This window comes from Psammomys obesus, unplaced genomic scaffold, assembly GCF_907164565.1.
Source record: "Psammomys obesus unplaced genomic scaffold, mPsaObe1.curated_primary_1811, whole genome shotgun sequence".
Classification (NCBI taxonomy): Eukaryota; Metazoa; Chordata; class Mammalia; order Rodentia; family Muridae; genus Psammomys; species Psammomys obesus.
This window is the reverse complement of record NW_026585689.1, coordinates 2,957,620-2,971,167: the sequence shown is the minus strand read 5'-3', so window position 1 is coordinate 2,971,167 and position 13,548 is coordinate 2,957,620. Positions and strand designations below refer to the sequence as shown.

At 38.5% G+C, this 13,548-nt stretch overlaps 1 protein-coding gene across 1 annotated transcript in view; it reads left to right on the top strand.

The window, feature by feature from the left end:
* LOC129666115 (T-cell receptor-associated transmembrane adapter 1) overlaps positions 1-13,548 on the top strand; it is a 43,203-nt gene that overhangs the window by 15,452 nt on the left and 14,203 nt on the right. Inside the window, exons 3-4 of the mRNA XM_055593140.1 lie at positions 3,478-3,585; positions 12,736-12,772. Of these exons, the coding sequence (XP_055449115.1) occupies positions 3,478-3,585; positions 12,736-12,772 (145 nt within the window). The remainder of the gene's footprint in view (positions 1-3,477; positions 3,586-12,735; positions 12,773-13,548) is intronic.

Sequence of the window (13,548 nt, the reverse complement as noted above, 5' to 3'; positions counted from 1 at the left end):
GAGTGTTGGGTAACGTGGTGGGATCAGCTGAGAAAACAGTTAACCCGATGCTGCCTTCAAATGAGCACACACAGTAACAGAGCCGAGCTAGAAGATGGGATGTTGTGTTTTAAAACCTTGGTGTTAAGATATAAAAGTCCTTTCTATTATATATACATAACTTTAAAAACTTCTTTTTAAAAAGAATCATGTTTATTTATTTGTGTATGGAAATCAGGAGACAGCTTGCAGGAGTGGGTCTTTCCTTCCACCATGTGGACTCCAGAGATGCATCTCAAGGTGGCGGGGCTTGCCAGCAATCTTTCTAGCCTCAATATTACATACACTTTCCCTTGGCCATTCAACTAAACAATTTTGAGGCTAAAAATATTAAGAGTGTGTAGTTTTAGCAGCTAATACTTCATCAATCTCTCCAGACTCTTTGTGTTTTTATTTTTCAAGCAATTGCCTATATAAAAATCAATAAATACTGAGCATGGTAGCATATTCATGTAATTCCAGCACTAGTGAGTTGTTCAAGGTCAGCCTGGATTACACAAGATTGTTTCAGACAAACAAAAGCAAGCAAGTTTCATTATATATATATATATATATATATGTGTGTGTGTGTGTGTGTGTGTGTGTGTGTATGTATATACACAATGTCATGTGACATGCAGAATTTCTTAGTTTATTTGATGTAGTTAATATATTTTATTAATATAATATTATAGAATGCTTATAAATACTTGGAGTTTTCTTCATGAGGAATATATTGGTTCATGTGTCACAACAAAATTTATTGTTTTTAATAAAATCATTGCACAAAGGAAAACATTATTAAGGCTTATAATGTTTTTACCTTTTATGAAACATAAATAGTTTCTCAAAAGAAAAAAGAAACCCACATATTTCACTATAATTATCAGTTATTATTTTTCTATTCTTAATTAATCCTTGAAATTTATTTTGTAAAGAACACATTAGAGGTTGTCACCAAAGGAAGTCAGAAGCAGCCTTATTCTCAATTGTTTATGATGTCCTGAAGATATAGAAACAATAACAGTATGAAATTAAGTAGCAAGCAACAAACAGACAAATACTTCTGGCTTTAAATGAACTTCAAACCAACTTAAATCAAAACAATAGATGTGAACAAGTATGTAATAATCAGGGCTGGAGAGATGGCTCAGTGGCTAAGAGTGAAAACAGGAAGACCTGGTTCTGATCCTAGCATCCACATGTAAGAGGCAATAACAACCTGACAATTGGGTGTGGACTCATGTGAGTCTGTAAAGCCAGCACTCTTGAGACAGGAGGATAACTGGAGCTTGTTGGTTGCCAGCTTAACTCCAAATCTAGTGAGAAATTCTTCCCAAAGGAAACAAGGTAAAGAGAGATAGAGTGGGATACCCCATACCCCCTCTGGTCTCCGTGTGCCCACCCACACCCATTCATGCACATATACCACTCTCACACACATACAAATAAGTTACATGTGTGTATGAATGTACATGTCTATATCATAATACATACGTAGCACATTTAATTCTTCATATGCCTCAGCATGTTTATTTAAAAATCAATGAGGCCCACTTAAACACAGGAACATCTGATGGTGACTAACTAGCTCTCAAAGTATCAATAAGAAGGCAAAGAAATAGTCATGATCCAAATGTCATATCTGAGATGCAGAAAACATTAGAAAAGCAAACATGTTTTCATTGACATTCTGAATTCTCTAAGTGTTTAAAGACAGCCCAGGGAACAAAATAAATTTCTTTTCTATGTTAACTGGGTGTTTTTATGGAATTCCTATCGGTAGTAGTGGGTTTCTCTGACTCTTTGATCTGCTCTTGGGACTCTTTTCCTCCTACTGGGTTGTCTTGTCCAGCCTCGATATGTGCCTAATCTGATTGTATCGTGTTATGCCACATTTGTTGGTGGATATCCCCGAGAGACCTTCTCTTTTCTGAATGGAAACGGAGGAGTAGGGAGCAAGGAGGAGTGCAAAGAGTGGAGGTCAGAATGTATTGAAAATAAAAAATAAAAATAAATTAATTTTTAAAAATTATTTATTTATTATGTATACAGTGTTCTGTCTGTATGTGTGCCTGCACACCGTAAGAGGGCACCAGATCTCATCACAGATGGTTGTAAGCCACCATGTGGTTGCTGGGAATTGAACTCAGAACCTCTGGAAGAGCAGCCAGTGTGCTTAACCTCTGAGCCATCTCTCCAGCCCATAAATTAATTTTTCAAAAAGTTTTTAACACTGTTTATTGTGCTTAGCTAAGTGATATTTTATTTTCCTGAAAGGTTCCAAAATGGCCTCTGATCTGGTCTCACGGTGAGAAAGTAGGGACTCTGAAGGTCTGTGATTGCTTGTGTCTACTTTCACATGCAGGCTATTTACAGCCTAATGTTCTAATTATGTACGTAATATTTGTATTCCCCACAAAAGAGCTTCTTGAAGGCAAAGCTGCTGTTGCTTGGTTGTTTTTTGTTGTTGTTTGTTTGTTAGTTTTAAATCCTTGATTCTTTGGTATCGGGCATAAACTCTACATAGTGAAGATATCTAACTGATACTGGTTATAATCAGTGGATTACAAGTTACTCTTCTGGGATCAATGTATGACATGAGTTATGTTGGCATGACTACCAAGAAGTACCGAGATATACCAGAATATATATGTTGTCTTCGTGGTTGCTCATGAATGTGTGGAGGTAACCATCAATCATCTGGTGCAATCGACTAGAAATAACCTAACTCATTTTATCACTCAGAAATAAACTGAAAAGAGAGGCCTTCACAACAGTGACCTCTCCCCTGTCCATTAATAGGACATTCAGTAGAATGAGGAAAGGTCCTTGTGGCCCATTCTAATAAAACTGCTACAATGATTCCAGAATAACTGTTTCATGCCAATATCTAGCATGTTACAGTCCTGGGGCTGATGAAAAGAATGAAGCAATTTTCTGGAAAAAAAAATAGCCTGAAGAATAAAGTCTGGGAGAGTCTAAGAGAAGAAGACTAGGGACTAGGGGTGATCATGAGAATCCTGATTTGGACTGAATAATTATAACCAGTCACCACTTGTTACCCTTAAATAGCTGAATTTATCTCTCATTTTATTAACACTAAAAATATAAAAAGCTTTCTATAACCACTCTGAATACAAAAACTTATCATCACTTTGAAATCTGCAAAAATCTGGTTGTTGATGCTTACCAATCTCACAGATCTGTCATTCATTGCAAGTAAAAGAAATTGATTAATTTATTTCTCAATTTTGAGACAAACCCTTACTTACATAGCCCAGGCTCGCCCAGACTCCTAGTATTTCTAGTGTTTTAGCCTCTCAAGTGCCTCACTCTCCGGTGTGAACTGCCTGCCACACTCCGCTAAGCATAGTGATTCGAACTGTGACATTAGCTGAAGTAAAACTGACGTGTAGTAAGCTGTGGTATTACAGACATATCTACTTTTGTTTCCAGGAACTGAATGCCCCTTTTTCTTCTGGGGACTTCTAGCCTTCTTGGCCACAGCTCTGATCATGTCCTTGATCTTCAATATTTCCCACTGTGTAGAGAAGCAGCGACGAGGTAAGACCTGACAAATCATTTTACGGCACCTGCTCCAATGTAGACCCTAGCAAACCTCTGGCGTAGACCATTAGGAAATGTCATTAACTGCTGTTGTAACCATGGGAAATCTAGTATTGTTTTCACCCCAAGGGCTCTCTTAATTTAAGAATTAAATCACTTTAGAGATGTGAGAAGAACCTCCCAAACTCAGTTTTACTCTGTCTCAGGACTGACAGCTAGAAGGAATTATTCTGGTAAATAGGCTTTTCAAAATGAACAAATCAGGAAATGGCGATCTCTTGAGACAGTGACAAAAGGGAAGAGTTGCTCCCTAAGGCTCTACTGAAGTCCTTCTTTCCTTCCAAGCTCTAGCCATGGGAGTCAGCACTGATTAGAAAAGCCACAGGCTGAGCCTGGGCCTGTCATCAAGTCTAAAGCAGGTCAGAGCATCTGTCAGAGCCACTGCTAGTTAGGTCTTATTTTAGGCAGGTGACCTTGACCTACACATGCCATTTTTAAATCAGTATAATGTGCACAACCTGTACACAGTGAGCATGTCTGAATACATGGATCAGTGCACAATAAAACCAAAGCTCAACCATTTCTAGGAAGTGCCTTAAGATTCAAAGGGAAATTGCAGCAAGACTGCAGTAAAGAAAAGTCAGGAAAGATTTTTAAAAAAATGATAAAAGTACTTTCATCCAACTGATGAAAAGAGCTAAAACTCAGCACACTAAAGTTAAACACAGCACATGTCTAAGAAAGCCTGCATGGAGCTAATGTAAATGCTGATCAAGTTGTAGGGGGACGTGTCCTTGATCCACTTAGGAGACACTTCCTACGTGCTGATAATGCAGCAACAAGTGTGGCGAGGAAGTCGTTGTCGTGCAGATTTTCGACACCGAGAGGTACTTGACAATGAGTGGTGTAGCTGAGGTCGCATAACCATCCAGTATCAAAACCGTGCCCGAGTCCCCAAGGTGTACATACACTAGTTTTTCATATCTCAGCGTAAGCAGGTTTTATAATTTTCACTTTTGGTGCTTTGGGCCATTGGATTTTATTTGTTCACGTCCAGATCATTTTTCATCATAGAAAAAGAAGCGGACCCTTTCCATTTAGTTGTGCGTGATAGATTGGGGTTGCCTTTTTTTTTTTTAATTATATAAACCATTGTTGTTTAAGCCTTACCATATATGGCTCTGTTGTTTAAAAGTAGTATGGTGAAGAAGAAAGGTCTAAAACAGGAAATAATAAATTGAATGTATGATGTCTTTCTTTTGATTAATACCAGACATTTGATTCTTAACAGCATAATTTAAAGCAAATCAAATCCAATGTGAATGAAAATTCACTTTGATTTTGGGTTTTGGCTGTCAGATCTCACGTAGGTCACACGTTTTCTAAGCCTGGAGAACACTGAGCAGACTATGAGAGTCTTGTGAGAAAAGGGTATGTGCGGATATCTTAGCACAGTGCTGGGGACTTAGCAGGTTGGTTGTGTACCTGGTGCGATCCACATTACCCATACCTTATGGACCTGCTGTGTCTTTCCCTCTTTCCATGGTAATTCCTTTCTTTTTTCTGCAGTAATCACCAAGGGTCTTCCATGGCCCCACATCATGCCCTTTAACATTCTGACTTTATGTCAGTAGGTGGCAGTTCTTCAGCTTCTTTGCTGCTCCAACCACATCTCTGTGCCTGTGGATCCTCTGTAACTCCTGGTTCACTCGCCCCATCTTCATATTATTTAACAAGTTAACAACACCCAGGTCTTCATCAGTCACTACCGTGTTCCTGTAAGTCACGTTCAGCCCCATTACAGTAGGTTTTCTGGAGCTTCTGTGAGATTGGTTCCAAACATCAGTGGCTCATAGATCATTTTATTTGATACACATGTCTTAGGTGGAACATACTTTATAGACTCCTGAAGACTCAAGGTGATTAGCAGCTTCATCAACAGACTAAGAATGCCAGTAGTTCTCATTCCACCTTCCCAACTGCCCAGACCCTCCCGACAGCTTTCCCTGACTGTGAATATTTACCCTGCCATCTTTTCCAACTCACAGGAACAAATAATACTGTTCTTCTCTCCCAGAGACTGCAGGCAGTTTGAGTATTCTCTGCAAATGATCAGAACCTTCCTGATCCTGAGGATTCTATGTGTCAAGCAAGACAGGCTAGGAGAGAATTTGTCACATCGGGCAGCTTTCTCCCATGTGGTCTGCAATTGTAATGCTGCTGCATTGGGCCTCATGTCACTTTTATGTTAGCATCTTTGTGCTCCTTTTTTGTGGCTAAGAAATTTGCAAGATATGACTCCTCCTTGGCCAACAGTCAGTGAAGAAACTTTGGGGGCGTATTAAATAGCTTACAAAAGGAACTCTCCTTCCAGTGACAGCGTAATATCTACACATTTAATCAGATAGACAAGCCTTTTCTTTATGCTTTCTGTAGCAGCTAGGTAGAAGCTTTGAAAATGAGTCCTCTCTCTACTTTCCAAACTAAATCTTTATTTTTACTCAAGGCATTGTCTAGATCTGTTCTTTAGGAAGAGTGTGCTCATTTCTTTTCCTAATCAGAATGTATTTTCTTTTTCTTCCACTAAATCCAAAGAATATTACTTATTCAACTATTCCTCTTTGACTTGAGAAGAATGAGCAAGTATGTGGTTTGTATGTGTATCCACCTTACTGGTGAAACTTCTTTCCACTAGACTGCGGCATGATTGGAAATGAATCAGAAAGATTCAGTATTAGAGTTTCAGCCAGGTGCTGCTGTTTCTTGCTATAAGAGAGTGTGCTGTAAGAGAGAAGAGAACAACCTAAAGAGGAAACAAAAAAAGCAAATGTCTTTGCATCATACCCTATCAGATACACACCAACCACAAGCCTTGCATTTGTATCACAGAGGAGCATGGAGGAACCTCAGCTACTTCTTCTGGCTCATGATCCTGCACTCTTTGCTGCTCTGTAGCAGAGTACAGTTTTCAATTTGGTCATGTAGCACTGAGAACCAGGCAGCATTTAAATCATGCCATTTATTCTTAAATAAGCTTCTAAGTCTCTGGGACAGAGAAGGTCTTTGCAGGTGCTGAGCTTGCTCACCTTCATGCTTAACAAGAGATCATTGTCTATTAACCTACTTAGGAAGGAGTGTAAAACTAAAATTACCCAAGTAATGATGGGTTAGCTCCCATCTAAATACACATTTATTTTCTAAGACCCGTGCAGTATGTGGTGTCCTTGGACTTTCAAAGTCATCTTTCATAGTGTTTCTTCTGCAGTTTGTCTGATGCATAATGTCCGCTCTCTGTTCTTTTCATATTGTTTTGGTCCCCTTTCATTTTATCTAAAGACCACATGCTATTAGATACTATCTTGTACATAGTTGTCTTTATTCAACTTTTCTCACACTTTATGGACTTGTTTTCCTTTTTATTCTGGGGATGAAACATCCAAATGTATTTCCCTACTTCAGAGTTATTCTTTCAAACATTACATGAATATGTTTTCTAGGCACCAACATTCATATTACAAGTATGACATTTTTGCTTTAAAAGTCCTTGTCTTATAAAGGTATTTGTCAATTTGAGAAAATATTTTATGGGACACCTAATTATCCTTATTCTTATTACTAAGTGAAATTCTTTTTCATTTAGTTTAATGTTGAGATCAGGTTTCACGTAACTCAGGCTGGCCTCAAACTCACTATACAGTACAGGATGACCTTGTTCTTCTGTTTCTATTATTTTGACCATCAAAATGATGGGATTAGAGACATACACCACAATGACCAGTTTATATGGTGCTAGGAACTGAACCAAGGAATTTGGGTGTGCTAAGCCAGCACTCTACAGACAGAGCTACAGCAAACCCAATATTTTGCATTTTTATTCTCAAATGCTTTATTATAAGCAAAATATGTTCAACTAGTGTCAATTCCTTCTGTAAAGGTGAAATTTCAGTGATTTCCTTTCAAGTCAAACCTTTCTGGCATTATATATTTCACTTCGCTGACTGAGTAATATTAGTTTATTTCCAGTTAACTTGTTTATGAGGAAACTTTCCAATTCAATGAGCACAAATTGTGGTTTAAATTGATATGGATTTAGACCACATGACATTGATAAGTTGCTTTGTCATTTTATGAAATATTCTGACATTGTTTTAATTATTGTCTGTATCCATTCCATGATGATAGGTTTCGTTATTCTGTTCCTTAGATGGACTGATAAACACAGCTTTAGAATAATTTTCATACTGTCACATAGTAAGTACCCTGCAGAGCTGGTACCAAATCCAATATTAGCTGATTCCTAGCGATGAATATGTTCCATCATATATCATCCTAGAGTTTACTCTCTTATACATCTACTTAAATTCCAAGCGTACTAGTTACTTTTTCTCTTATTGTATAAAACATCATTACCATGACAACTTCTAATAAAAAAGAGTTAAGTTAGAGAAATTCAAGTCCGTCATGGTGGGGAGGCATGTCAGCAGAAGCATGGAAACCCAGGCATGAAGCTCACATCGTTCTTTTTATTATTTTTCCAAGGTGGGGTTTCTTTGTGCAGCCTTTGCTGTCCTGGAACTCACTCTGTAGATCAGGCTGGCCTTGAGCTCACTGAGATTCACCTGCCTCTGCCTCCCAAATGCTGGAATTAAAGACGTGTGCTGCCACCACCAGGCCTGGAAGCTCACATTTTTAAAGGCAATTACAAAGCAGAGAGAGCTTGTTAGAAGTGGGTAGGGTTTTTACTCTAAAAAGCGCACTCCCGTGACATATTTCCTCTAGAGAAGCTGTACCTCCCAAACCTCTTAAAACAGCGTGATCAGCTGGAGACTGAGTATTTGAATGCCCAAGACTCTTGGAGACATTGCTCATTGAAACCATGATACCAAGCAAATCTTAAAAGTAGCTAGTTTAAAACTCGGGTACAGAGCTTAACAGAGAATTCTCAACAGAGGAATATTGAATGACACAGAAATATTCAACATCCTTAGTCATCAGGGAAATGTAAATCAAAACAACTCTAAGATTCCATCTTATACCCATCAGAATGACTAATATAAAAAAAACTCAAGTGACAACACATGCTGGAGAGGATGTGGAGAAAGGGGAACCGTACTTCATTGCTGGTGAGAGTGCAATTATAAACCACTTTAGAAATCAGTCTGGTGCTTTCTCAAAAAATTGGGAATAGCACTATCTCAGGATCCAGCTATACTACTCCTGGACATATACCCAAAAGATGCCCCACCATTTAATAAGGACATTTGCTTAACTATGTTCATAGCAGCTTTATTTGTAACAGCCAGAATCTGGAAACAACCTAGATGTCTTTCAAAAGAGGAAAAATGGATGCAGAAATTATGGCACATTTGCACAATGGAATAGTACTCAGCTATTAAAAACAAGGAAATCATAAAATTTTCGAGCAAATGGATGGAACTAGAAAAGATCATCCTGAGTAAGGTAACCCAGAAACAGAAAAACAGACAGGGTATCCTATATATATCCTGTATATAATATGGGATAGCCATACTAAAATCTACAGATCTAAAGAAGCTAAACACTAAGGAGGACCCTATGGATAATGCTTAAATCTCATTCAGAATGGCAAACAGGATAGATACCAGAAGCTGTGGAAGAGAGGAAACAGGATGGGTGCTTACTATAGAGGGTCCACTCAACAGGGGATTGAAGCAGATGCTAAGACTCATAACCAAACTTTGGGCAGAGCTCAGGGAGTCTTGTGGAAGCAGAGAGGAATAGAAGGACATAGAAGGACAAGAGCCCCGCAAGGAAACCAACAAAGCTAAAAATTCTGAGTCCTGGGGATCCTGCAGAGATTGATGCACCAACCAAGGACCATACATGGAGAGGACCTAGAACTCCTGCTCAGATGTAGCCAATTGGCAGCTCAGTCTTCATGTGGGCTCCTGAGTAAGGGGAGCAAGGGCTGCCTTTGTCATGAACTCAGTTGCCTGCTCTTTGATCACTTGCCCCTGGAGATGTGGTCTTTCCAGGCCACAGAGGAAGAAGATTCAGGAAATCCTGTTAAGACTTGATAAGCTATAGCAGATGACAGAGGAGGAGAACTCCTCCTTTCAGTGGACTAGGGGAAGGGGATGGGGGGAAGAAGAAGGAAGGGTGGAGCTGGGAAGAGTTGAGGGAGGGGGTTTCAAACAGTATGTATAATGAATAAATTATGAAAATACATATATTAAAAAACCACATAGTGATTTGAGTCTAAGTGGTTCCTTTTTCTAAATATAGTTATAAAAATGTATTGTGTCATTTATGTCATTATATAGCATTATACCATTTATATCATGCTTTATTTTTCCAGTTTATAATTTTCTGACCTTGTTTTCTCTGTGTTTATTGACATTAGTTATGTTTCTGATGATTTCTGATTTTGCTCCACTTTCATTAACTTTTGACTACTGTAATGTGTCCTTTTTGACCTTTCTAGGTTCCCACCAGCATTCATCAACATCATATTCAAAAGACTAAAATGAAAGCAGATGAAAGTAACTCCTTATTTTAGATGCAGTTATGAAAGGACATTTCCTGGAGGCTAGGACAAACTGTATTTCTGACATCACAGGAGAGTTACTTCCATCTTCTTGGGTTCTGCAGTAGCTTAGTAGACAAGTTCTGCAAGAACATCCCTCACAGAGGGCCTCTGAAAGCTTCTGCAGTATAGACTGTCAAAGCAGATGCTGAGCCTGATGGCCAACTGATGGGCAGAGTGAATGGAATTTTATGTAAGAAGTGGGAAATAGTAAGAGCTGGAGGGGACGGGAACTCCACAAGCAGAGCAACAGAACAAGATAATTTGAACACAGGGAACTTTCCAGAAAATCATACTCCAACCAAGGACTATTCGTGGAGATGACCTGGAACCCCTGCACAGGTGTAGCCCATGGCAGTTCAGTGTCCAAGTGGTTTACATAGTAATGGAAAGAGGGACTGCCTCTGACATAAACTGATTGGCCTGCTCATTGATCACTTCCCCCTGAGGGGGGAGCAGCCTTACCAGGCCACAGTAGAGGACAATGCAGCCACTTTTGATGAGAACTGATAGACTAAGATCAGAAAGAAGAGGAGAACCTCCCCTATCAGTGGACTTGGGGAGTGGCATGCATGCAGAAAGGGGAGGGAGGGTGGGATCGGCAGGGGAGGAGGGAGGGGTTTATGGGGGGATACAAAATGAATAAAGTGTAATTAAAAAAAAATTTAAAAAAAAAAGAACATCCCTCATTTGTTTATCCTCAGAATTCCTCCCCAAACACTGACATGGAACATGTCCATTTCTTTCACTTATGTGACCACACTTATAAATTCTTCAGCTGATGTTTATGTCATAGTTTACAGCCTCTCTAAAGATGAAGTCTACACCATGACATAAATTTACCCAAAAATAACTTTTTTCCAATTGTTTGGTGGTTGATTCAATTATTTTAAATGGTTTCTGCTCGTTTTCTCCCAAATCACAGTGTTTGCCACATATTAAAATTGTAATACCACTTACCTTCTGCTGTCAGAGACTGACTTGGCAACAGTACTTATTCTTATAAAATAACTTCAGCAAGAGTGCATTTTTATTCCATGACACAATAAATAATAAGAAATTCAAATATGACAATTTTAATATCACATATATTCCTCTAGTTTAGTATATAAATCTCGATTAGTAGGCAATAAAATTTTAAAAATAAAGTTGATATTAAACATCAAAACTGTACTGGAATATTCTTAAATCCATTAATTTCAATAATTTATTGCAAAACTATTACTTCATAAAATATTCCTCAAAACCTACACTTTCCCATCAGTTTTAAGTAGACAGATGCAGTTAGCAAGTTATCTGTGTTTGAGCTGCCACCTTCAAGGTTCATTGAGAGCTGTTTCCTGAGAATGGGGGCATACTTTCGTCCATGGTTTTATCATCTTACATTAATTACATCTTTGGTCAATCTAGAAGCTACTCTACTGGGACTAAGTTGCAACTTTTTCTCAGTGTCTTCACTCCAGGACTGTCACCCTATGGATAAAATGGAATTATAGCAATGCTTCTTCATTATGTCACTTCCATGTGGCTGACCAGATGCCAAGAAATTTTTTTTAATTGGGAGGAATAGATACATGATAAATAGTGACCTTTCTTATAAACAGACAAAAAGACAGACAGACAGATACATGATAGAGACCTCTCTCATAGGCAGACAGACAGACAGATAGATAAATACATGATAGAGACCTCTCTTACAGATAGACAGACAGAGAGAAAATAGACAGAATTTTGTTGTTGTTGTTGTTAGAAAAGTCTACTATAACCAACATAAGAAAAAACAGAAATAGCAGAAAAATCCGGAAGTGCTGGTGGAACTCAAAGACAGAAACTATGTCCAGGTTTCACGATGGTCAGGAACAAGAGTGACAGGAACAGAAGTCCCAGATTTTTCTCATTGTCTCCTGTGCACAAAATACTCATGCATCTGGCTCAATCTTATGCCCAAGGTGTCTTGCTTTCATCTCAAATTACCAAGACAGACTTTGGCTCAGAAAGGAAGATGTCTTTACCCCTTATATTACTACAGCGAAACATCAAAGGCAGTTAACCTTATAAAGAAAAGGGTTTTATTTAGCTTATAATTCTGAAAGTTCAAAGCCTGGACAGTTATGACACAGGCTTTCCCCGCCTATGCTACCTCATATCAGAGAGCAATGCAGAGGTTCACGTTAGAGCAACTGATCACATCTCCAGCCAGGAGACAGAGGGTGCAGTCAGTTTTGTTCCTATTCATGACTGTCATCCAAGAGTTAACAAGCAGTCACATGAGAAACTGCTTAATCCCTTCTGACAGCAACACTCTCAGGGATTAAAGAATTTTTCCTTACATTCCACTCCTAGAGGTTCCCGTGCCCCCCCCATACTGCCACCCTGAGGAGTAAACCTTAGCCCAGGGATCCCTCAGACCCCCTCAACTCATCTGCAAATCACACCTTCCCTATTCAATTAACAGTAGTCTTTGTGGCTTGATCAAATTTGTGAATTTACAATGAGACTTAGCTCCCCTCAGAACACTTCGTGAGATATTTTAAAAGGGGTATTTTAAAATTTCTAATTTGCACATTTTTAATATTTTTCAGTTAAAATGTACAGATACTCCGAAGACTACATTCCAAGGTATGTTAAAACTGAATAACATAAAAAAACCTGAATAATGAATTATGATTTTCAACTAATAAGGATAGTAACAAATGCTATATAGCTTATAGATTTGTCAGAGACATGACCACTTGGGCTAAAGGAAAATGAAAAGTAAATTATGATTACTGAAGATTGGAAGCCATAACATTTTCATCCATCCCAGTTATTAATCCATCAAGTTAATCAAAGGGCTGAGTGAAGAATAAAAAGACAGTGTAGCCTGTATCTACAAAACTCTCATTGAAATCTAATATAGATATCAATATTATAATGAAGATGAAACATTAAGAGCACAGTTTAACTTCTTATAAGATCATATAGCACTTCAGACTGTAGAGCAGAAAGCAGTCTATAAAACCTCCTAAGACTTAAGATGTTACCAGACTAGATGGATCATTCCAGAAATCCCAGCAGTGGAAAGAGTGAGACAGAAAAGAGCACAAGATTATGGCAAGCCTAGGCTGCAAGTAGTTAATTTCGAGGCCAGCATGGGATATATAGGGACATTGTCTCAAAAAATAAACAAAACAAATAGAAAAGACACCCATGTATGAGTGTGCAGGCACGTGTGAGCATGTGTGCGTGCGTGCGAATGCATGTGCGCGCGAGCACACACACACACACACACACACACTCAATGGCATGGTATCTATAAGGATGATTTCAATCAATAATGAAATGTGATGAATTGATACTGTGAAATAATATTTAATTCCAGCATCTCGTTAATATTTCTTGGCTTAGTTATAGAG